Source organism: Papaver somniferum, chromosome 6 (assembly GCF_003573695.1).
Source record: "Papaver somniferum cultivar HN1 chromosome 6, ASM357369v1, whole genome shotgun sequence".
Classification (NCBI taxonomy): domain Eukaryota; kingdom Viridiplantae; phylum Streptophyta; class Magnoliopsida; order Ranunculales; family Papaveraceae; genus Papaver; species Papaver somniferum.
The window spans coordinates 168,847,710-168,871,562 of NC_039363.1; the positions used below are offsets into that span (position 1 = coordinate 168,847,710).

Sequence of the window (23,853 nt, forward strand, 5' to 3'; positions counted from 1 at the left end):
CTCTCTCTCTCTCTCTCTCTCTCTCTCTCTCTTCGTCTCTTCCTTCCTCTCGCTCTTGAAGGTTGATGACAGGCTTGTTATGGAAACTCATTTGCTGATATACTGTGAATGATTTATTATAACTATGAGATCTGAGGGCATCAACTACATTGTCGTTTCGTAGATCTTCAATGATGTTGTGGAACTATTCTCTTGCATTCTAAGAATCTAGAATACAAATATAAAGTTCGTTGGACTTTTGATTGTGCTCATTTGATTGAATCAAGTCTTTACTCGAGTGGGGTATGCTTTTTGTCTGTATGTGTCTATTTTGGGTATGGAAGTAGTTTTTGTTTTATGAAAGATCTTTGACATGAACAGCCACGGTCTTGATCTTTGTCTTGTAAACTAGCTCTGTTAGCAAGCTGAGAAGACATTTTGTGTGGTTTGATGTTCTGTTGAAATTTTATTGGCAGTTAAAGTTATTTTCTCAAGAAACTTACGAGTACATCAGTTGTCCAAATTCCAAGATATGCACATTAGTAAAGTACTACAAAAATTAGCAATGAAATAAGCATTCCCACTTAAGTATATAGACGGCATGTTCCAAAGGGAAATTGAAGGCCGCAAATGCCGCTTCCCTGTGATAGTTTAGATGATTTTCTTGAACAGTTGCATGGAGCTTTCATCATGAGCCTTGTATCACCACTGTTATCTCTCTCTAACATGGTGGCGACAAAAGGATTTTTATGAAAACTCTTTGCTAATACTGTGAATGATTTATTATATGAAATCCGAGGGTGTCATTTATTTATTTTATCAGTTGGTATGGTACTGTTCTCTAGCATTCTAAGGCTGAGTCTAGTGGTCATTCAAATTGAGGATTCAACTTGAAAAACCGTTGCCTGTTCCCTAGATTCAAGCTGTGGTTAAAGGGAATGCTTGAACGGAATCTTGAATCAAGTTTTTTGCGCTAAATAGTTTTGGGAATTCTTTTTCGCCTTCTTGCTATACCATGACAGGCAGAAGATTTTATAAGATTTATTTTCAATTTTTCAAATCTTGTATAGTGATGGAGGGGACCACCATGTTCACCTTTTTTTTATCAAGTAGTCAGATGTGTTTCTCTAAACCATTTGGCGAAAATTACTAGTATCTGTTTGAAACCATTAAACTTGGCTCCTTTTCAAGATGACATGGATCTTAAAGTTGAAGATTGAATTTACTCACCAGTAGACTCAGCCTAAGATCTAAAAAGTAATAAGGGTAATGTCAACAGAAAACTAAATGTTTCATTGAGACTTTGATTTTGCTTAATATCTATCAATTGAGTTGAGACTACAAGTTTGTATGTATGTGTCTACTTGGTTACGGCTTAGAGATCTCTAGCGTAGATTTCCATGATTCTTAAATTTGTTAGATTGCACCGTGTTTTTACCCTATGGAAAGAACGAGGAAGTAGATAAATAGATATGTGTTCACTCCCAATAAACATTTACCATATACTATAACAGATAGACTATACAATAATTAAGTTCGGATTAAACTTGCATTTAAGATTGAGTTGAAACTCCATCTCCTACTATACTGTGTATAATTACACTGAATATTTACTTCCTTTAGGAGAATTTGTGTTGATCCTCTTTAGATTTTCAGTGTATCCAGCATAAGTGTATTCTACTTGGGCATTGCATTTACCAGGCAAGGTTTATACACTACATGTTTGATATACCATTTTGATGTCTTATATTTGTCTTTTGCTTCTTCTAGTGCGCTCCTTTATTTTCACGCACTATTTGGTAAACTTTGTAGCCCTATGATGGAAATATCACATTGACGAGCAGTTGTCGTTAAGAGCTTTTACATTCTCCACTTCATCATCATTGTCGTCATCATCATCTTTTTTCTTCTCTCTCTCCTCCTCATTTATTATTGTTATTATCATTAACGTGAGATGTGTGAAGCCGCTTAATGATAATCTTTTGCCTATACTGCCAATGAATGTCAGATGCTACACGATCTGAGGGCATTAAAAAATTGGAAATCAGTGTCACTCATCGAGTCTCAGTTTGTTACCTATTTGTCGTAGTCATAAGCTTCTAGCATTTTAATGACACATCCCTAGTCATGGTTGGCATTATGAAGCTTGATTTTTTTCCTTGCAGTGTTTTGTGTCTACAGAGTCCAAATGACATGCGTGTAAGTTTGGAAAACAAATCAGCTGAGTTGGAGTGCTAGTATTCTGAACGACAGATCAGACGCATGTGAAAGAGATGCATATTAAATTAATTGAATCAGGACAAATATACCAAATATACGAGCGCCTTGACGTAAGCTTGTTACTATGTTGTATCTATTTTTAGGTTTTAGTTTGCTTTAAGAGAAACTGATATTTCAGACCCATAAATTCTGGATGAATTTTGTCTTTGACAAAGATCTGCATGCAATATTGACCTAGTTAAGTCATTTTTTGCTCAATGATGATAAATTCGCTTTGTTGAACAGTTGCGTGGAGTTTTCGTCACAAGCCTTGAATCACCACCACCACCATCTCTTATCAATCCCTCTGTCCGTCTCTCTCCACCTTTATCTCTTCCTTCCTCTCTCTCTTTCCTGAAGGTTGCTCACAGGCTTGTTATGAAAACTCCTTTGCTCAAACACTGTGAATGACTTTTATAGCTATGAGATCTGAGGGCATCAGGAAATCAACTGCTATGGGACAAGAGGTTATTATGAGCAAAGACTGGGTATTTGAGCTAAAGAACCGAAGAGGAAGATGTGATTGTATCAGTTCTGCAAGGATTTCACATTGCAATTGCAGGTTAGCTCTTGAATTATTGTTCTTAATTTATTATCTAGTAATATATGGCACTCTTCATTGTGCAATGATGGAAAATTCACGTTGACAAGCGGTTGCGTGGGTTTCCATAACTTATTTTCTTATCGGTCCACTTTTCTTAATATCCCATGTCAGAAGCTGGTCTGAGGGCACTACACTATGGTATTAACTAGTTTTGACCCTTGTTTCTTGAGTTAGAGACTTGCACCTTTCCTTGCTAGATGCATGCACTCATCCCACATTTTCGGCTGTGCTACATAGTGACGTAATCTTTTAACAATAAGGTTTAGCTTCGTTTTCTATAATTACTGCAATTGTAAGAGGTATGCTCACTATATCAAATCTTGATATTGGTTCCAATCATGTCAGATTACATACTATGTAGAGACTTGTTTCTTGAGTTAAGACTTGCACCTTCCCTTGCTAGATGCATGCACTCATCCCATGTTTTCGGCTGTGCAACATACCTTTGTGTATGTGATGTAATCTTTTAAGAATAAGGTTTAGCTTCGTTTTCTATAACTACTGCAATTGTAAGAGGTATGCTCACAATATCAAATCTTGAAATTGGTTCCTATCATGTCAGATTACATACTATGTAGGCAATCCCAGATAGCAGCAACCATATACAAACACTATGTAGTTGTGTGCGTATATACAATTCATCAAGTAATAGAGCCAACTCTCATCAATTTGTTCGGTCCTTTTTGTCTTCGATGACAATTAGTAAGATTTACTTCTTCCTTTTGTTGAGATGAGAGAAAGAAAGGTTGAATTGAACTGAGAATATTTTGCATGGGGATCAAAAAAGATACTGATTATGCGTAGGTTACTCAAGATATGAGCATAACTGAAATATTACAAAAAGCTAGTAATGAGAAAAATAGGCATCCCCAGCTAAATATATATTTATAGCATGTTCCAATTGGAAATTATAGTACAGGGAATGCTGCTCCTTGTGAAAGTTCAGATGATTTCACTTGACTACTGTTTGAAGTCGGTATGTTGGGAAATTGAAGTCACCACCACCATGGAACCCAGATCGAAATTTGTGAAAAAAATATGCATGTCTATATAAAGACTGATGTGGTACGCGAATCAACTTCACAATTCCCGGGAAGTGTAGCCTTTAGGGTTATTCTACTAACTGTTGTCTGAAATTATTTCGGTGCAGGTTACAAGGGTTATAACCAAGCATTGGTGCAACTGTGTATGAGCTATGCAGTATTTTCCGTTTTATTTGTGTTTGTTTCTTAATACCAGCAAATTTGCATCTAAAAAAAAGGTAACGGGAGGAAGATCTTTAACACACCCTAGAAGTAGAATCATTGAAACGCAAACTAACAGGCATTTTATTCTGGTTATCATTACTGTTCTTGGAATTCACATTTGGTACTTAAAATGAGTAAGAAGTTTATTATTCTGTTTGTTTGGTTTTGCAGATAATAAGGGGATGTATAAGGTGTCATCGAGCTAAAGTTATGAGCTTATGGCAGCAGGACCATCAAAAGAAAGATTGTACTCGTGTTTGCATTGGTAGTGTTTAAGAAAGTCCACTTGCTTTTCTATTAATTAACCATAAAACAAACATGCAAATGTGATGTTTGGCTGGTAAGCAAGGGCTCAAAAATAAACGTGTGATCTAGGGCCTTGTGTTTGATGTTTCACTACAATGTTTTTTATGTGTTTTGTTGCGTCTCGTCTTCTTTTCTTGTGCTGGATACTGGGAGTCTTTACTTCTTCCTCCAAAATCTCTATATATCGTGTATGGTTTCTTTTGCAAACACGGAGTTTTTAATTCAGCAGTAGCAAAAACTGACTGCAGGGAGCAGTGGATTATAGCCTGATTTCAAAAAATGACTGGAGTGTTTGTTAATAATAATATCCAGTTCGTACCAATTGGAATAACATATCTCAGGGTTTCAACTTCCAGCGCATGGAACTCGCAAATTTAACTAACATATCATCAAAGGCATCTTCATTACAAACTTACTTGACAGCATAGAACCCGGTTATCTTGACTAGTCGGTAAATTCTCAACGCACTTGACTAGTCGGTAAACGCTCTTGTGCTGGCGATCTAACCATGACCATGTGCTTAAACAATTTACACTTTTTTCAGGCCGATATACTTTAAACATTGTCGCGTTACTTTTGTGAAAATAATCCCAGATTGCTATGCTAATAGGGGTACCAAATTACTTGGGGTGTATCACTTTACAAATAAGACAAAACAACAATTTGCTTTTGGGTTGGTATACCCCCAAGCAAATTAGCACCCCCATTAACAGCCTTGAAATAATCAAGTACGAAAATATGCTTCAAAAGAAAAAAGTATGAAGATAAAAATGCATCTTCCCAATTGTTCAATCAGTTTGAGCATGACAACTACACTATAAATAGCACAATATTTTACGAGAGCAGAACACATCCATCAAAACAGAATAATATACGTAGATACGGCCTAATAAGATAACCTTTGCAAGGAAAAATGAGGTATGAGCTTATGAACGAATTCGACGTGAATGCATCAGCAGACGATGTATGGGAAGTTTATAGCTCTCCTAATCTTCCTAAACTGATCGTCGATTTACTTCCAGGTGTGTTTGAGAAGTGCAACAGATTGAAGGAGGATACTTAGACATGGGGGTAACATTCTATATGGATAGCTTCCATATCATTGAGAAAGTTGGTTGTGATTCATGCACTATCAAATCGACTACAAAATATGAAATCAACGACGATGAACTTGCGAAGAAAGTTTCTCCTCTTATCAGTGTAGATTCCCTTGTTAATATGGCTAGAGGCATCTCCAAATATGTTCTTAAGAATCAGAGCCATAAACATCAGCCTAAGAAAGAAGTGCATGAACATGGGCATCCCAGTGCCGATGAGGGCAAACATGTACATCCAGGGTCAGAATGAAGTTGTTCCTATCAGGTGATGTAAACCTGCAGCTTGGGGATATTATGGCGCCAATATAAATCTTTCATTATTGCAAGGCTATTTGCAGTTGTATTATGTATGAAGTAAAAATAAATAATAAAATGAACGAGTGAAAGTTTGATTCTCATTAAAATTTCTTCAAATTAATAGCAAACCAAAGTTATTTAGCAAAACAACAGCCATAGATTGATAGGCCTACCTTTGATTATTGTATCAAATCCATGTCGAGTCAGCGGCAAACAAACAAGGTCTTGTTATTCCGATTTACTTCCTTGAATTATTAAATCTTTTGATTTCTTTTCCAAAACTGAACACATTCATATCATGGTAGTTTTCTTTCTTTTTTTTTTTTTGTGAAGCCATATCATGGTAGTTATTTAGAGTAAAAAAAGAAAACCTAATAATAAGAAAAAAATCTTAATAATATAGTATAAAAACCTGGCATTTTTAGGGGCGACCCAAAAGGAATTAGGGGCGACTTTTTTTATTCCCAACCTATACACTACGTTAAGGGATGTCCAAAAACGCGGAGAATACGTTAATGCCCTTACATAATTGGAAGCTACACTGTACCAGATTGTAAATACCTAATCGGAAGGTTATTAATTAGATTACACTACGGATTAAGTTCTTTTATGATCTTCGAATTCGATTACCATCTAAGGCCTCAAATACCATTAAGATACGGTTTCATATCTGCTCTTCGGATTCCGATTTGTGGAGCTTGTGAACTTGATCATGAGCAGTTACCACAACCCACGCTCTATAAATAGCACAATCTTCTTATTCGGCAAAAGTAATATCCATGTTTTTTGTTATGAAAATTAAAACTGAAGAGATGAAAGAGTTTGGTGCAATTGGGGTGATAGATCTGAGTTTCTTTATATAGGTTTAGGGTCCAAGGGCTCTTTTTGTTTTTCCCAAAAACTCCAACGGCTAATTTGACGAAAGTTGAATGTGGAGAAACCAATAATCGGTAGGTATTGTATTTAGCATATCTACCGATTATGGTAGCTTTCAAAATTTGAATTTGGGGCAACTTATAATCGGTAGGTGTTGTAATATATTTAACTCTCGATTAACGCTGCATCCAAAACACGAACCAAGTGGTTATGGCTGGCTGTGTACACTCAAAACCTATGGAATATGGAAAGGGTTCGATCCGTGGCTCCTTATAATTGGTAAGTTGTTAAGTTGTATTCCCTTCCGATCGTAGCAGGTTTAAAAATTCAATACATGAAGGATTTTAGAAAAAACTTATTTTGGGGCAACTTATAATCGGTATGTTTTGTAATATATTTAACTCTCGATTAACGCTGCGTCCAAAACACGAACCAAGTGGTTATGGCTGGCTGTGTACACTCAAAACCTATGGAATATGGCAATGGTTCGATCTGGGACTCCTTATAATCGGTAGTTGTTAAGTTGTATTCCCTTCCGATTATACCAGGTTTCAAAAATTCAATACATGAAGGATTTTAGAAAAAGCTCATTTTGGGGCAACTTATAATCGGTAGTCATATATGTTGGATAACCTACCGATTATAAAAGGGATTATTAGCCCAAATATCTACACTATAATTGGTAGGTCCAGTTCCAATTTAACCTACCGATTCACCTCTAACCTACCGATTGTGGTGTATGCTCCCGATTATATAAGGGCGTATTGGCCATTCCGAACAATCAGAGATAAGAGGTAGCTTAGAATTACGTTTGGGTGACCTTTTTTGTCTTTTAGTGTCGCCCCTAAAAATGCCAGGTATAAAAAATCTCCCACTGGTATTTTATTTAGAGCGTCATGAACAAGAAAAAAAATCACAAGAAAGAACTAATAAGGAAAGGTCCGAAAGGATATATAACCATTAATATCATGACTGCCAGAAGGTTATTTGATTAGAAGAAAATATCCATTTAGGGAATACAAATATATCCTATGTCAATTTGACTGTCCTTGATTGGATATTTTCCGATTAATCATCCATGATATCTTTGTTGAGATCTCCGACTCAATTTCATCGATCAATTTGTGCAGGAAATAATCCATGAAAAACTTGATCGACTGACTCAAAGTAATAGAAATACGTCTTTACTGTTTTGTTGTTTACCTTAAATAGCTTAAACTTGAAACACTCTCCCTTCAGATGAGAAAATATTCACACATCTATCATCGTATTCAGTCCTACAACAAAAATAACCAAAATATTAAAATCTAAAAAGTACTCAGGAAGATCTCAGAATCTGTTCACTTTCTAGTTTCTAAGTTAAGTTACTGACAACCGACCATAGAGACAAAGACGAGTGTACGGTGTACCAGTGCAATACTTAATCACATCATATTTTGCTGCTTCCAGTTGAGCCCTCAAGGCATGAGTCCCCTGAGAAAATAATATTCAATCAATGCCAATAATCTCACTTTGCAAACCCAACCGTAAATAAATGCACTCATAAAGTTATCCAGTCAAGCTTGTTTCTTAGGTTGGATGTTTCTGCATTTTCATTCGCCAACTCATCCTGTATTCCTCTGATGCATTGTTGCATAATAATAAGGTTAAATAGGCAGACAGATAACCAACATACCAACCATAAGATAGATATTCAAAATGAACTCTACTGAAATCAATCATGAAATTTGAGTACAGTACTTGCATGCAGATATCATAAAAGGTTTATTTGGTTACTAACAGAAGTAGTACTATTCATATGGGGTATCTAATGTAAGATGAACGATATAAAATCACCTTGGATATGGGTGCAGTCCAACCCATCTCTGAGGTCCAACCCAAGGATGGGCGTAACTCTTTTCCATTGACGTCATAAGATCCTCCTTCACCGTTGGGAGATCTCGGGAATGAAGCTTAAATTAAAACCAAAAGATAAAAAGATTAATTCAGTCTTAAAATTGGAAAATCTTCAATTCCAAATGAACATAGTCGAATCTTTTATTTTATATATGCAAGACATGTAGATGTACAGTGCTAAGGGTGCATAAGCTAAAAGAGAAGCATCTCAAGACGTACTACAAGGTAATATGAGGGTCTAACCAAAAGCCAAGTTTCTGTACTTCATATTTCCACTTAACTAAAAGAAAATTCAGCAAAATCAGCTCAATTTAATGTAGTACTGCACGAAAATTCAGGACAAGGTAATGCACATTATTTATACTATATCACAACACATAGTCAAGCATATAGATGCTACACAAACTTGAACAAGACATGTCGGCTTGGCATCATCATCAACATTATGAATTCCTTTCTCTACCTATATCACAACCGAGTCATTGACCTTCAAACCAACAAGCATATCAGCAACGACATGAAACAAATGTGTAGAAACTAACACAGTATAGGGAACAATGTGTCAACAGGTAATTTACATCACAAAAGAAAGCAAAAAGACATGGATCAGAGTTAGAAAATATTTTTGCCTCTGCCTCTTAACTTGTCCCAATCAACAAGTCCGACTCTGATTTGGAGGACGGGTATGAAGGTTTTGATACACTAACTGCACGCACAATAGGAAAATTCAGGGGGTAAATACTTGATAATTGCATGCCTTGTTAGAAATACAAGAAGTTTTGTTGTTAAAGCATTAAGTAGGACAAATGATTCAAATTACAACGACACTAATTGATGAGGTGAAACAAGATTACAACACATGACAAACAGAAGATCAATGTAGCACTATAATAAAAGTAAACTAGATAAAAGTAAACAACAGTAAGTTTCTTACCCTTTGCGCAGGTATTCTTTAGCCATCATTAGCTTCTCCCTGACGATCAATCAAAAACTCATTAATCTATATATCAAACCGATACAACACAATATCCCACGTCCAAGAAACATCACGAATACCATCTAACAAGTACTACCATTGCAATACATGAAAAAATCAGGCTGTACAATTTCAACCACTCTTGATTTTCATATACTGCAACTGTCCTCACCACTCACAACCACCACCCAAGCATCCACTGCAAGTGGCGGAACCAGGATTCAAGACTAGGGGGGGTTGGAAAAAAATATTGCTCACCAGCAAAGAGAAAAGATTACCTCTTAAAAGAACATCGGAAAGTCCTAATAGCAAAACTGTACATCATGTTCTTTTTCGGGCACTCTTATTCTCTTTAACGACGACTGCTGTTTCCAACAAATATGGGGCAGAGATTCCTTAATGCACTTCTTTGATGAATACCTATAAAGCAGTAAAATTAGATTACTCCAACACTATTGCAAACGAACCATAATTAGTAGTTGTCCCAATATTTAAGTATTTCAGTGAGATTCTTAGATCAAATTGCACACATGTTATACATATTTGTCTCATTCAAAAGTACAAAAGAATTGCCATCTGCTAGCCTAATACAGTGAGCAGAGTTCGAGAAAAACAGTACTCATATAGCTCCCCAAATTGTGGCTGATTATCAACTTCACATTCATTTTATAAAGCTACAGGAAACAATTACCAGTATTATGATTTCCACTAAAGTATTCCTTGTATTCTCTACCAATTATTGATCGAGCAAGAACCCCCCCTTTCAAAAAGGAGCAAAAACTTATAGGTCAGAACACAAACTAAAAGTATATACCACTAGATGACTGACTAGAGTTGAGTCTAATATGGTACATATCCACTAGATGATCAACGACCGATAAATAAGGCTTGATGATGGTACTATTTTACAACTGTACATAAGTTGACTGTACCTGGCAGGCAATACAATTATACAAGTTCTCCTCTCGTGGGCATTTCCACAAACAACTAAAGTGCAGGGTCCTAATTTACACAGAACTGGCAAAGACTAAACACTTCGACAATGCAGGGGAAGTCTTGCTGTGCTTCCGCCGCTGTCCACTGCCAACAGCCAACCCCGAATGCCTAAAATCATGATCAAAAATGAAGAATCAAAAATAGGTTTGATTAGTTTAGTTATTACCATCAGCTCTTCTCTTCACAGTGACCCTGAAACCAAAAATCCCTAAAATTAAAATCCCGCAGTTGAATTGAAAGAGCGATAAAAGAAAAACTAAGAAGAGATTGAGTAAAAATCCACCCTTTTCGTTTTAGAGATGGAGAATAACCTTAATAGTGAATCCTGGAATCAAAAGCCCAAAAATCAATAAAACCCCTAATCATGCAATTGTACCAAAACAATGATACTGTGTTCCATCATTGAGTAACGAAAATATACTTTGTTCTATGAAGAACAAATAGATCTGGGGTTTCGAAACGAATACCTTTTCAGCAGCACCCAAACTGAAACATAAATCAGAAATCTATGTTTCCTTGATAGAAGAAGAAAAAAAAGAAGCCTTTCTTTCTTCTATGAATGAATGAATTGAAGAACATTTGTATGGTTACTATATAACTTTGAAATTAAAACCGCCTTGATAGGTGGGGACAGAGGGACAGGTACTAATCCGGCACCAGAGGATCTGCTGCCTCGTGATTTACTCCCTTCAATTTATCTTTTGATTTCTGGAAGTTATTTAGAGTAAAAAAAAAAATTACTAATAATAAATAAAAAATCTTCCACTGGTATTTTATTTAGAGCGTTATGAATAAGAAAAAAAATCAGAGGAAAGAACTAATAAGGAAAGGATATATAAATTGGTAAAATTGCCAGAAGGTTATTTGATTAGAAGAAGATATATATCGTATATCCATTTAGGGAATATATACTATATATGTCGATTTGACTATCCTTGATTGGATATTTTCCAATTACTCATCATAATATCTTTATTGAGATCTCCAACTCTTAAATAGTGGTCATACCAATTTTACCTCTTTAATACCTTATTAATTTAGCCTTAAATATAGCAAATTTGGTTTATAGATGTAGATAAATATCGACCTAGAAGATTATCACAGTTTTTCTACGGAGAGGGGAAAAATAAAAGACCATATTTGACAAAAGTTCAAACAAAAAGATGAATCCATCATTCTCATTACCCTCCTTCTTCATTGTTTTTCTTATTCTCAACTTTCGTAATGTAAATGGTGATTTAGTTACGGATGTATGCAAGAATGCTTCCAAAAACACGCCTCCAGTCAAAGAGTTCGAAGTTGAATATGATTTCTGTGTCGCATCTCTGACGGCAAACCCTAAGAGTAAAGACGCTGATCTTCGTGGACTCGGAGTAATATCAATGCAGACATGTCTACAAAATGCAACTTCTGTTCATTCTTATATCGCTCAACTCTTGAAAGACCGAAAAACACAACCGATTCCAAAGTCATCCGTAAGGAGTTGTTTATATGAATATCGGGATGCTATTCGTTCTGTTCAAAAAGCTACTGCAAGTTTTAAAACTAAAGATTTCAGTAGTGCTAATATACAAATGAGTGCTGCCATGGAAGCTTCAATTCTGTGTGAATATGAGTTTGAGGAAGTTCTTCTTGGTCTCGCTTTGCCTACTCCATTGACCAAACAAAATGGCGATTTCTTTCAGCTGACTGGAATTTCTCTTGCCATTACTAATATGGTAAAATAATCTATTTGTTTCATGCACTTGATATGGTGTATTGCGTATTGAGTTTATTTTAAATAAAGGAAAAGTTTTGATTTTTTTTATATAATATTTGAATTTGTTCTCTTGGGAGCTCTTATATTTTAAGTGTGAAAACGTTGAAAAACTGAAAATGTGTTAAAGCGTGTTAAAATATGCTATGAATTAGTGCGGTGAATTACTGGCGATCACGAATAATCCGTTAATTATCGAAGAATCCATATAATACCCGTAATCGTAGGGAGGTAGAAAAGAGGGAGCAAATAATTTAAAATAGAGAACTCCGACCCCTCCTCTGTAGCCGTCTTAAGCCATAAACAAGATCTCGTTTACAACTAGGAAGATAAAATTTATTTTTGCTTTCTCGATTTATTAATCACCCAAATAGTTTGACAAATTCATTCTCTTCCATGCCTGGTGATTTTGACCATCATTGTCTTTAATCTCCGATACAGATCTCCTATGAACGCTATATTCAACCAAAGTTGTTATGCATATCTGAACTCAATTACTAATGATTGTACAATCAAACTTTTCTTAAAATAATACTCGATAATATAATAGTCTTGCTAAAATAATAAAATTTCTCAGTCCCGACTCGTGTTTTTGGTGCTAAAATAATAAATTTGATAAAACTATAATATAATACATTTCAAAAGTTCCCTTACATTAATAGGTCACAATTATTATATAAAATAAAAAATAATTTTCATACACATAAAATTTTCTCAAAATATGATTCAATGTTGATTGTTTTTCTTTGAAGTTCAAATCCAGCTGTATTTCATCCTTAATAGTTCGTAGTGCACTCATAAGACCCGGAATCACATTCTTGAATTACAAAAAAAATCTTTATAAAAATCTTTTTTCATGGAAACTAATAAGATTTATTACTTTAAAAACAAGTGCATGTCGTTCTAAAATTATTTCCATTTATGTTTTTTTTTCTATATTTTCGACTTTGAAAAATCTATTTCGTTATTTATCCTAAGATACTTTAATTTAGTTTTTAATATGGAAATTCTCATTTTTCCCAGGATATTACTAAAATTAAGAATTAAAATTAATATATTGTTATTATATATATAAAATAATAAATTATTACTTTATCAAAGCCGGTGTTCCAGCGCGCAAAGAAGTTTCTTTGGGTTTGGTGTCAGAGAATAATAAGGATCTTCGCCCAGCTGATATCCTGGTGCTCAACTGGGAGAACGACAAAGACACGTGTATGGATATTACAGGCGTTTCACCGTTTACTGGCGACGGAGTTCGTGCCTTTTAGTATTAAATAAAATTGATTAGAATATAAAAGAGAATTTAATAAAAACAAACCAATGGAATAAAAAAAAATAGTGGAATAAATTTATTGACGACTTAAGTTTGTTCAATATAAACTTTTCTCATGACGTTTGTGATTAAAAAAATGAAAAACACGTCCGGTGGTTGGGGATGGAAGCAACGGTGATGTGGGGGAAAGAAGTGGTATCATGTGATATTTGGATGTGGTGGGTGTTGGTGAAAGTAATATATTTTGTTAATAATGTTTCGCCACAAATTGATTAACCTTATTGATCGTTTTAATGATAACATAAACTCGGTAAAAATACATGACAATTAAAATAATAACTGCAAACGAACGGTACAAATCAAAATCAATACACAATAAATTAACTTATTACTAAGTCGCACGGTTATGACACGAGTTATATCATAGCTAAAACAAAGTTTAACTAAGTAAGTTAACATAAAGAGAGATTTTGATTTGCCCTCCCGATTGATAAATCCACCTATGTGGTCGATCCCATGAATACACGCTTTAATCTGGAAATAACGCATTATATATTCTCCCTTTCCCATTCCAAAAATCAAAAACAAAGTGGAGAAATTTGATAGACTAAAAATAAAAAACCTACATTCCCATAAAACTAAACAATTGTTTTTCTCACTCACATCTAGAAGGAGGAATGGACTTAAAAACTTTAGTTCTCCACTTTTGAGCAAACCTAAATCAGAAATAAATTTGGGAATTAGAGATAGACTAAAGAGACAAAAGAAATTAAATCCAAAAACATGATTTCGCTCAACCTTATTTCCTTGATGATCCTTAATTTATCAATTGTTTATAGTATCATCCTCAAGATTTGTTTAGGGAGAAGATAAGTCAATGGTTGTTTAAGTAAGTGTTTATAAGTGACGTCTATGATTGAAAGTTAGAAATTCATATCTAACGGTCTTAATCTTTGCGCATCATTATTATCTCATTAATTTCTCATAATAAATATTTTATTAATCTCCCATGATAAATATCTTATTAATTATCTAAATGAATATGTACTCCCACTCAATAGATGACCAAACTGGCTAGTGCCGTCTCTAATGTTTTAGAGGCATGGGGCGAACATTTTGAAAAGGGCCTTTCGTTAAATGATAATAAGCAATCAATAGATTCATCGTGTATGTAAACGTCTAATAAGAATATTTAAAAAGAATGAAGGTCTTGATTTAAAAAGTGCATGTTTAAAAGAGCAAAAATTCCTATGAAGTACCACCAATACCAAAAGAAAAACCATCATCCTTATAAATTGTCCTCCCTGGGATTACAGTTGCAAATTCATTATTATCTTGTATCTAACGAGAGTAGAAAGCCTAGGGACAGGTTTAAAAGTCATGCTTTAGGATTTCTCAAAAATAAATCTGATTATGTCGGCAGATCATCCTAAACAGAACTGATTGCAATTCGAATTTCAGAGTTATAAACCAGAAAAAACTTCCAAGATTAATAATATTTCCTCCGTCCCATTATTAGATGACCTAGTTTAAGTTTGCACAATTCTTAAGACAATGAATGAAAATGAGTATTTTTAAGTAATTTTTACTATTATACCCTTATGGATAATAATTTGCCAGATTTAGAAATGATTTCTGTCAAACTATACCATGGATATTTATAAACTTTTTATCATTGAAAAGCATTTTAAAACACCTTCGTAACGAATATAAACATGAATATCAAGTTATACATATTCATTATACTAACGATAATCAACCAAAATGATAGTTTTAGAAATATCATTTGTTTAATGAGATAGGTCAACTAATAGTGGGATAAAATTTTAAACCAAATAGGTCATCTAATTATGGGTAATCAGGGTGATATTTGTGAGTGGCGGTGCACGGAGCCCGTGGCGGCAATGGGTGGTTCTGGTGGTGGTATCACAATTAGTCAATATAGTAGTGTGCAATGTTTATTCGATGTCGTTATGACACAAATAACATTATATTTTACAAGTTGTGCTTAATTTTTTAGGTGTTAAAATAAGCTCCGTCAAATACAAAAGAAAACATAATAATCAAAGTGTATGAAGAGCAGTTGTCACTTTAAATAGTAACAACAAATGAATAACAATATAACACCGGTCAAAATAATTTTTTTCACTTATTTTTCGTGGCCGTGTTGTTACGTCATGAGCCAAGTTCTAGTACTTAAATAAGGGATGACTCTGATTTGATATTTGGATCCAAATTCTCTATCCCCAATTAGTTTTGATATCCCCAAATTGCGTGTACGTAGTTTTTGCATTTTTTTTATATTTGTTATTGTTACATTTGAATTATTAAAATGATTAACCCTACATAAGCTCTATTATACTGATTGATTTTGTATATGCAATAGGATAGAAATGTGGTACAAAAACCTCCCAAGTGGACAAATTATGTATGCTTGGTGGGCTAAACACACATTAGTGTGTCAAAACAAGGGCTTAGTAGAAGATTTTAGAAATTTAGGGGCTAGAATCAGGGTTAGCCAACTCTTGGCTCCGCCTATGGCCTCACTTGATATTACACTGCTATTACATGGTTCAAGGATCATTCTCATCATTTATTACGGGCTCAGTAATTTCTTCACTGGTAGGTGATTCCATAACCGTATATACTTGTTAGGATCGATAAATTTAAAAGATGTTCGACGTCTATCACAACTTTATAGCGTATACAAAAAAAATTAAAAAGAAAAAAAAATCTAAATAGATAAATAACCTCGTTAAACGAACATATTTTTTGTGATCCAAAATTATTTATTTATGGAGATTAGACGGTATTATCCTAACTAATAGATATACCCCGTCATTTGAAGCCTACTTAGTGGCAAAAATATTAACCCATGCCCTAAATTTAGATCATAACTGAAAATTTTGTTTTGTGATCCAAAATCAGTATCAAACCCAGCAAAATCATATTGACATGATGAATTGAGACTTGTGGCTGGACCTGCTCAGGGAGGGTTAAGTGGGGCTGATGTGTCCGAGGGGCATGCCTACATAAGTGACATTACAATTTTACTAGGATTTCTTCGATCTAATAAATCTCTTGGGTATTCCGCCATTTCTGTACTGGTTGTGTTGTTTACTAGGGTTTCAATTACAGTCATCTCTCTGCATGATGCTACAAGTCTCAATGAATTTCTATAGCAATGAGATAGGGAGGATTGGGTACAATTTGCGGCTTGACTCATCAAGTTTATCTGAATGGTCCGTTCTGCTTATATGTAGATAAACCCTAACTTTTTTTTTTTTAAGCATCTAATTTGTTTCTCTAGTAAGTTGCATGTATTCCTAGGGTCTTAAATTGTTATGAGATCTGAGGGCATCAACTACATTGTCGTTTGCTGATATACTGTGAATGATTTATTATACTGTGAAGGTTTATTCTCTCTCTCTCTCTCTCTCTCTCTCTCTCTCTCTCTCTCCTCTCTCGTCTCTTCCTTCCTCTCGCTCTTGAAGGTTGATGACAGGCTTGTTATGGAAACTCATTTGCTGATATACTGTGAATCAATTATATAACTATGAGATCTGAGGCATCAACTACATTGTCGTTTCGTAGATCTTCAATGATGTTGTGGAACTATTCTCTTGCATTCTAAGAATCTAGAATACAAATATAAAGTTCGTTGGACTTTTGATTGTGCTCATTTGATTGAATCAAGTCTTTACTCGAGTGGGGTATGCTTTTTGTCTGTATGTGTCTATTTTGGGTATGGAAGTAGTTTTTGTTTTATGAAAGATCTTTGACATGAACAGCCACGGTCTTGATCTTTGTCTTGTAAACTAGCTCTGTTAGCAAGCTGAGAAGACATTTTGTGTGGTTTGATGTTCTGTTGAAATTTTATTGGCAGTTAAAGTTATTTTCTCAAGAAACTTACGAGTACATCAGTTGTCCAAATTCCAAGATATGCACATTAGTAAAGTACTACAAAAATTAGCAATGAAATAAGCATTCCCACTTAAGTATATAGACGGCATGTTCCAAAGGGAAATTGAAGGCCGCAAATGCCGCTTCCCTGTGATAGTTTAGATGATTTTCTTGAACAGTTGCATGGAGCTTTCATCATGAGCCTTGTATCACCACTGTTATCTCTCTCTAACATGGTGGCGACAAAAGGATTTTTATGAAAACTCTTTGCTAATACTGTGAATGATTTATTATATGAAATCCGAGGGTGTCATTTATTTATTTTATCAGTTGGTATGGTACTGTTCTCTAGCATTCTAAGGCTGAGTCTAGTGGTCATTCAAATTGAGGATTCAACTTGAAAAACCGTTGCCTGTTCCCTAGATTCAAGCTGTGGTTAAAGGGAATGCTTGAACGGAATCTTGAATCAAGTTTTTTGCGCTAAATAGTTTTGGGAATTCTTTTTCGCCTTCTTGCTATACCATGACAGGCAGAAGATTTTATAAGATTTATTTTCAATTTTTCAAATCTTGTATAGTGATGGAGGGGACCACCATGTTCACCTTTTTTTTATCAAGTAGTCAGATGTGTTTCTCTAAACCATTTGGCGAAAATTACTAGTATCTGTTTGAAACCATTAAACTTGGCTCCTTTTCAAGATGACATGGATCTTAAAGTTGAAGATTGAATTTACTCACCAGTAGACTCAGCCTAAGATCTAAAAAGTAATAAGGGTAATGTCAACAGAAAACTAAATGTTTCATTGAGACTTTGATTTTGCTTAATATCTATCAATTGAGTTGAGACTACAAGTTTGTATGTATGTGTCTACTTGGTTACGGCTTAGAGATCTCTAGCGTAGATTTCCATGATTCTTAAATTTGTTAGATTGCACCGTGTTTTTACCCTATGGAAAGAACGAGGAAGTAGATAAATAGATATGTGTTCACTCCCAATAAACATTTACCATATACTATAACAGATAGACTATACAATAATTAAGTTCGGATTAAACTTGCATTTAAGATTGAGTTGAAACTCCATCTCCTACTATACTGTGTATAATTACACTGAATATTTACTTCCTTTAGGAGAATTTTGTGTTGATCCTCTTTAGATTTTCAGTGTATCCAGCATAAGTGTATTCTACTTGGGCATTGCATTTACCAGGCAAGGTTTATACACTACATGTTTGATATACCATTTTGATGTCTTATATTTGTCTTTTGCTTCTTCTAGTGCGCTCCTTTATTTTCACGCACTATTTGGTAAACTTTGTAGCCCTATGATGGAAATATCACATTGACGAGCAGTTGTCGTTAAGAGCTTTTACATTCTCCACTTCATCATCATTGTCGTCATCATCATCTTTTTTCTTCTTCTCCTCCTCCTCATTTATTATTGTTATTATCATTAACGTGAGATGTGTGAAGCCTCTTAATGATAATCTTTTGCCTATACTGCCAATGAATGTCAGATGCTACACGATCTGAGGGCATTAAAAAATTGGAAATCAGTGTCACTCATCGAGTCTCAGTTTGTTACCTATTTGTCGTAGTCATAAGCTTCTAGCATTTTATATGACACATCCCTAGTCATGGTTGGCATTATGAAGCTTGATTTTTTTCCTTGCAGTGTTTTGTGTCTACAGAGTCCAAATGACATGCGTGTAAGTTTGGAAAACAAATCAGCTGAGTTGGAGTGCTAGTATTCTGAACGACAGATCAGACGCATGTGAAAGAGATGCATATTAAATTAATTGAATCAGGACAAATATACCAAATATACGAGCGCCTTGACGTAAGCTTGTTACTATGTTGTATCTATTTTTAGGTTTTAGTTTGCTTTAAGAGAAACTGATATTTCAGACCCATAAATTCTGGATGAATTTTGTCTTTGACAAAGATCTGCATGCAATATTTGACCTAGTTAAGTCATTTTTTGCTCAATGATGATAAATTCGCTTTGTTGAACAGTTGCGTGGAGTTTTCGTCACAAGCCTTGAATCACCACCACCACCATCTCTTATCAATCCCTCTGTCCGTCTCTCTCCACCTTTATCTCTTCCTTCCTCTCTCTCTTTCCTGAAGGTTGCTCACAGGCTTGTTATGAAAACTCCTTTGCTCAAACACTGTGAATGACTTTTATAGCTATGAGATCTGAGGGCATCAGGAAATCAACTGCTATGGGACAAGAGGTTATTATGAGCAAAGACTGGGTATTTGAGCTAAAGAACCGAAGAGGAAGATGTGATTGTATCAGTTCTGCAAGGATTTCACATTGCAATTGCAGGTTAGCTCTTGAATTATTGTTCTTAATTTATTATCTAGTAATATATGGCACTCTTCATTGTGCAATGATGGAAAATTCACGTTGACAAGCGGTTGCGTGGGTTTCCATAACTTATTTTCTTATCGGTCCACTTTTCTTAATATCCCATGTCAGAAGCTGGTCTGAGGGCACTACACTATGGTATTAACTAGTTTTGACCCTTGTTTCTTGAGTTAGAGACTTGCACCTTTCCTTGCTAGATGCATGCACTCATCCCACATTTTCGGCTGTGCTACATAGTGACGTAATCTTTTAACAATAAGGTTTAGCTTCGTTTTCTATAATTACTGCAATTGTAAGAGGTATGCTCACTATATCAAATCTTGATATTGGTTCCAATCATGTCAGATTACATACTATGTAGAGACTTGTTTCTTGAGTTAAGACTTGCACCTTCCCTTGCTAGATGCATGCACTCATCCCATGTTTTCGGCTGTGCAACATACCTTTGTGTATGTGATGTAATCTTTTAAGAATAAGGTTTAGCTTCGTTTTCTATAACTACTGCAATTGTAAGAGGTATGCTCACAATATCAAATCTTGAAATTGGTTCCTATCATGTCAGATTACATACTATGTAGGCAATCCCAGATAGCAGCAACCATATATACAAACACTATGTAGTTGTGTGCGTATATACAATTCATCAAGTAATAGAGCCAACTCTCATCAATTTGTTCGGTCCTTTTTGTCTTCGATGACAATTAGTAAGATTTACTTCTTCCTTTTGTTGAGATGAGAGAGAAAGAAAGGTTGAATTGAACTGAGAATATTTTGCATGGGCATCAAAAAAGATACTGATTATGCGTAGGTTACTCAAGATATGAGCATAACTGAAATATTACAAAAAGCTAGTAATGAGAAAAATAGGCATCCCCAGCTAAATATATATTTATAGCATGTTCCAATTGGAAATTATAGTACAGGGAATGCTGCTCCTTGTGAAAGTTCAGATGATTTCACTTGACTACTGTTTGAAGTCGGTATGTTGGGAAATTGAAGTCACCACCACCATGGAACCCAGATCGAAATTTGTGAAAAAAATATGCATGTCTATATAAAGACTGATGTGGTACGCGAATCAACTTCACAATTCCCGGGAAGTGTAGCCTTTAGGGTTATTCTACTAACTGTTGTCTGAAATTATTTCGGTGCAGGTTACAAGGGTTATAACCAAGCATTGGTGCAACTGTGTATGAGCTATGCAGTATTTTCCGTTTTATTTGTGTTTGTGTTTCTTAATACCAGCAAATTTGCATCTAAAAAAAAAGGTAACGGGAGGAAGATCTTTAACACACCCTAGAAGTAGAATCATTGAAACGCAAACTAACAGGCATTTTATTCTGGTTATCATTACTGTTCTTGGAATTCACATTTGGTACTTAAAATGAGTAAGAAGTTTATTATTCTGTTTGTTTGGTTTTGCATAAGGGGATGTATAAGGTGTCATCGAGCTAAAGTTATGAGCTTATGGCAGCAGGACCATCAAAAGAAAGATTGTACTCGTGTTTGCATTGGTAGTGTTTAAGAAAGTCCACTTGCTTTTCTATTAATTAACCATAAAACAAACATGCAAATGTGATGTTTGGCTGGTAAGCAAGGGCTCAAAAATAAACGTGTGATCTAGGGCCTTGTGTTTGATGTTTCACTACAATGTATTTTTATGTGTTTTGTTGCGTCTCATCTTCTTTTCTTGTGCTGGATACTGGGAGTCTTTACTTCTTCCTCCAAAATCTCTATATATCGTGTATGGTTTCTTTTGCAAACACGGAGTTTTTAATTCAGCAGTAGCAAAAACTGACTGCAGGGAGCAGTGGATTATAGCCTGATTTCAAAAAATGACTGGAGTGTTTGTTAATAATAATATCCAGTTCGTACCAATTGGAATAACATATCTCAGGGTTTAAACTTCCAGCGCATGGAACTCGCAAATTTAACTAACATATCATCAAAGGCATCTTCATTACAAACTTACTTGACAGCATAGAACCCGGTTATCTTGACTAGTCGGTAAATTCTCAACGCACTTGACTAGTCAGTAAATTCTCAACGCACTTGACTAGTCGGTAAACGCTCTTGTGCTGGCGATCTAACCATGACCATGTGCTTAAACAATTTACACTTTTTTCAGGCCGATATACTTTAAACATTGTCGTGTTACTTTTGTGAAAATAATCCCAGATTGCTAATAGGGGTACCAAATTACTTGGGGTGTATCACTTTACAAATAAGACAAAACAACAATTTGCTTTTGGATTGGTACACCCCCAAGCAAATTAGCACCCCCATTAACAGCCGTGAAATAATCAAGTACGAAAATATGCTTCAAAAGAAAAAAGTATGAAGATAAAAATGCATCTTCCCAATTGTTCAATCAGTTTGAGCATGACAACTACACTATAAATAGCACAATATTTTACGAGAGCAGAACACATCCATCAAAACAGAATAATATACGTAGATACGGCCTAATAAGATAACCTTTGCAAGGAAAAATGAGGTATGAGCTTATCAACGAATTCGACGTGAATGCATCAGCAGACGATGTATGGGAAGTTTATAGCTCTCCTAATCTTCCTAAACTGATCGTCGATTTACTTCCAGGTGTGTTTGAGAGGATAGATTTTATTGAAGGAAATGGTGGTTTAGGTACTGTTCTTCGTCTTGTATATCCTCCAGGTAACATATGTACACAAATCTTGAACCTCATATGTCAAGTCCTTACTTATTTTAGTATCAGTTCATACACTTTGCATAGGTATTAATTATGTTCGTCTGTATCGTCAGGAACTGTTCCGCGAACTTACAAGGAGAAGTTCGTGACAATAGATAAGAGCAAACGTTTGAAAGAAGTGCAACAGATTGAAGGAGGATACTTAGACATGGGGGTAACATTCTATATGGATAGCTTCCATATCATTGAGAAAGTTGGTTGTGATTCATGCACTATCAAATCGACTACAAAATATGAAATCAACGATGATGAACTTGCGAAGAAAGTTTCTCCTCTTATCAGTGTAGATTCCCTTGTTAATATGGCTAGAGGCATCTCCAAATATGTTCTTAAGAATCAGAGCCATAAACATCAGCCTAAGAAAGAAGTGCATGAACATGGGCATCCCAGTGCCGATGAGGGCAAACATGTACATCCAGGGTCAGAATGAAGTTGTTCCTATCAGGTGATGTAAACCTGCATCTTGGGGATATTATGGCGCCAATATAAATCTTTGATTATTGCAAGGCTATTTGCAGTTGTATTATATATGAAGTAAAAATAAATAATAAAATGAACGAGTGAAAGTTTGATTCTCATTAAAATTTCTTCAAATTAATAGCAAACCAAAGTTATTTAGCAAAACAACAGCCATAGATTGATAGGCCTACCTTTGATTATTGTATCAAATCCATGCCGAGTCAGCGGCAAACAAACAACAAACAAACAAGGTCTTGTTATTCCGATTTACTTCCTTGAATTATTAAATTTTTTGATTTCTTTTCCAAAAACTGAACACATTCGTATCATGGTAGTTTTTTTTTTTGTTGTGAAGCCATATCATGGTAGTTATTTAGAGTAAAAAAAGAAAACCTAATAATAAGAAAAAAAAATATTAATAGTATAAAAACCTGGCATTTTTAGGGGCGACCCAAAAGGAATTAGGGGCGACTTTTTTATTCTCAACCTATACACTACGTTAAGGGATGTCCAAAAACGCGGAGAATACGTTAATGCCCTTACATAATCGGAAACTACACTGTACCAGATTGTAAATACCTAATCGGAAGGTTATTAATTAGATTACACTACCGATTTAGTTCGTTTATGATCTTCGAATTCGATTACCATCTAAGGCCTCAAATACCATTAAGATACGGTTTCATATCTGCTCTTCGGATTCCGATTTGTGGAGCTTGTGAACTTGATCATGAGCAGTTACCACAACCCACGCTCTATAAATAGCACAATCTTCTTCTTCGGCAAAAGTAATATCCATGTTTTTTGTTATGAAAATTAAAACTG

At 35.0% G+C, this 23,853-nt stretch overlaps 2 protein-coding genes and 2 long non-coding RNA genes across 15 annotated transcripts; 3 read left to right on the plus strand and 1 right to left on the minus strand.

The window, feature by feature from the left end:
• Window positions 1-2,189: 2,189 nt before the first annotated feature.
• LOC113286402 lies at window positions 2,190-4,480 on the plus strand. Its single transcript, XR_003329269.1, has 3 exons — window positions 2,190-2,309; window positions 2,485-2,800; window positions 4,261-4,480. It is a non-coding gene; the product is annotated as an uncharacterized LOC113286402 (long non-coding RNA).
• A 772-nt stretch (window positions 4,481-5,252) lies between these two features.
• Window positions 5,253-23,174, plus strand: LOC113290072 (S-norcoclaurine synthase 2-like). 2 transcript variants are annotated; one of them, XM_026539586.1, is made up of 3 exons: window positions 5,253-5,417; window positions 22,440-22,514; window positions 22,623-23,174. In XM_026539586.1, exons 1-3 carry the CDS (start codon window positions 5,309-5,311, stop codon window positions 22,997-22,999), a joined length of 561 nt encoding a protein of 186 aa, XP_026395371.1. In that variant the 5' UTR covers window positions 5,253-5,308; the 3' UTR covers window positions 23,000-23,174. The 2 variants fall into 2 exon arrangements, with proteins under 2 accessions (XP_026395371.1, XP_026395370.1); XM_026539585.1 differs by lacking the exon at window positions 5,253-5,417 and having other exon boundaries at window positions 22,256-22,514.
• On the minus strand, window positions 7,873-11,309 carry LOC113290073. Of its 11 annotated transcripts, none has more exons than XM_026539591.1 (9): window positions 11,001-11,309; window positions 10,845-10,858; window positions 10,700-10,725; window positions 10,470-10,617; window positions 9,816-9,957; window positions 9,497-9,534; window positions 8,502-8,617; window positions 8,045-8,138; window positions 7,880-7,942 (listed from the first exon to the last, which is right to left on the minus strand). In XM_026539591.1, exons 5-9 carry the CDS (start codon window positions 9,860-9,862, stop codon window positions 7,917-7,919), a joined length of 321 nt encoding a protein of 106 aa, XP_026395376.1. In that variant the 5' UTR covers window positions 9,863-9,957; window positions 10,470-10,617; window positions 10,700-10,725; window positions 10,845-10,858; window positions 11,001-11,309; the 3' UTR covers window positions 7,880-7,916. The 11 variants fall into 11 exon arrangements, 10 of the variants coding, with proteins under 10 accessions (XP_026395383.1, XP_026395376.1, XP_026395377.1 ...); XM_026539592.1 differs by having other exon boundaries at window positions 10,817-10,858; XM_026539589.1 differs by lacking the exon at window positions 10,700-10,725 and having other exon boundaries at window positions 10,470-10,641.
• On the plus strand, window positions 19,185-21,538 carry LOC113290074. Its single transcript, XR_003331371.1, has 3 exons — window positions 19,185-19,304; window positions 19,481-19,796; window positions 20,993-21,538. It is a non-coding gene; the product is annotated as an uncharacterized LOC113290074 (long non-coding RNA).
• Window positions 23,175-23,853: the final 679 nt, after the last annotated feature.

Excerpts from the sequence above, each read along its gene's own strand:
- LOC113290072 (XM_026539586.1), top strand. The coding sequence starts at position 5,309 with ATGAGGTATGAGCTTATGAACGAATTCGACGTGAATGCATCAGCAGAC. Across the intron at positions 5,418-22,439 it reads GATCGTCGATTTACTTCCAG|GTGTGTTTGAGAGGATAGAT; the intron begins GTGTGTTTGAGA and ends ATTTACTTCCAG. Across the intron at positions 22,515-22,622 it reads TCGTCTTGTATATCCTCCAG|GAACTGTTCCGCGAACTTAC; the intron begins GTAACATATGTA and ends CTGTATCGTCAG.
- LOC113290073 (XM_026539595.1), bottom strand. The coding sequence starts at position 9,862 with ATGATGTACAGTTTTGCTATTAGGACTTTCCGATGTTCTTTTAAGAG. Across the intron at positions 9,535-9,815 it reads TTCCGATGTTCTTTTAAGAG|GGAGAAGCTAATGATGGCTA; the intron begins GTAATCTTTTCT and ends ATTGATCGTCAG. Across the intron at positions 8,618-9,496 it reads TAAAGAATACCTGCGCAAAG|CTTCATTCCCGAGATCTCCC; the intron begins GGTAAGAAACTT and ends TTTTAATTTAAG.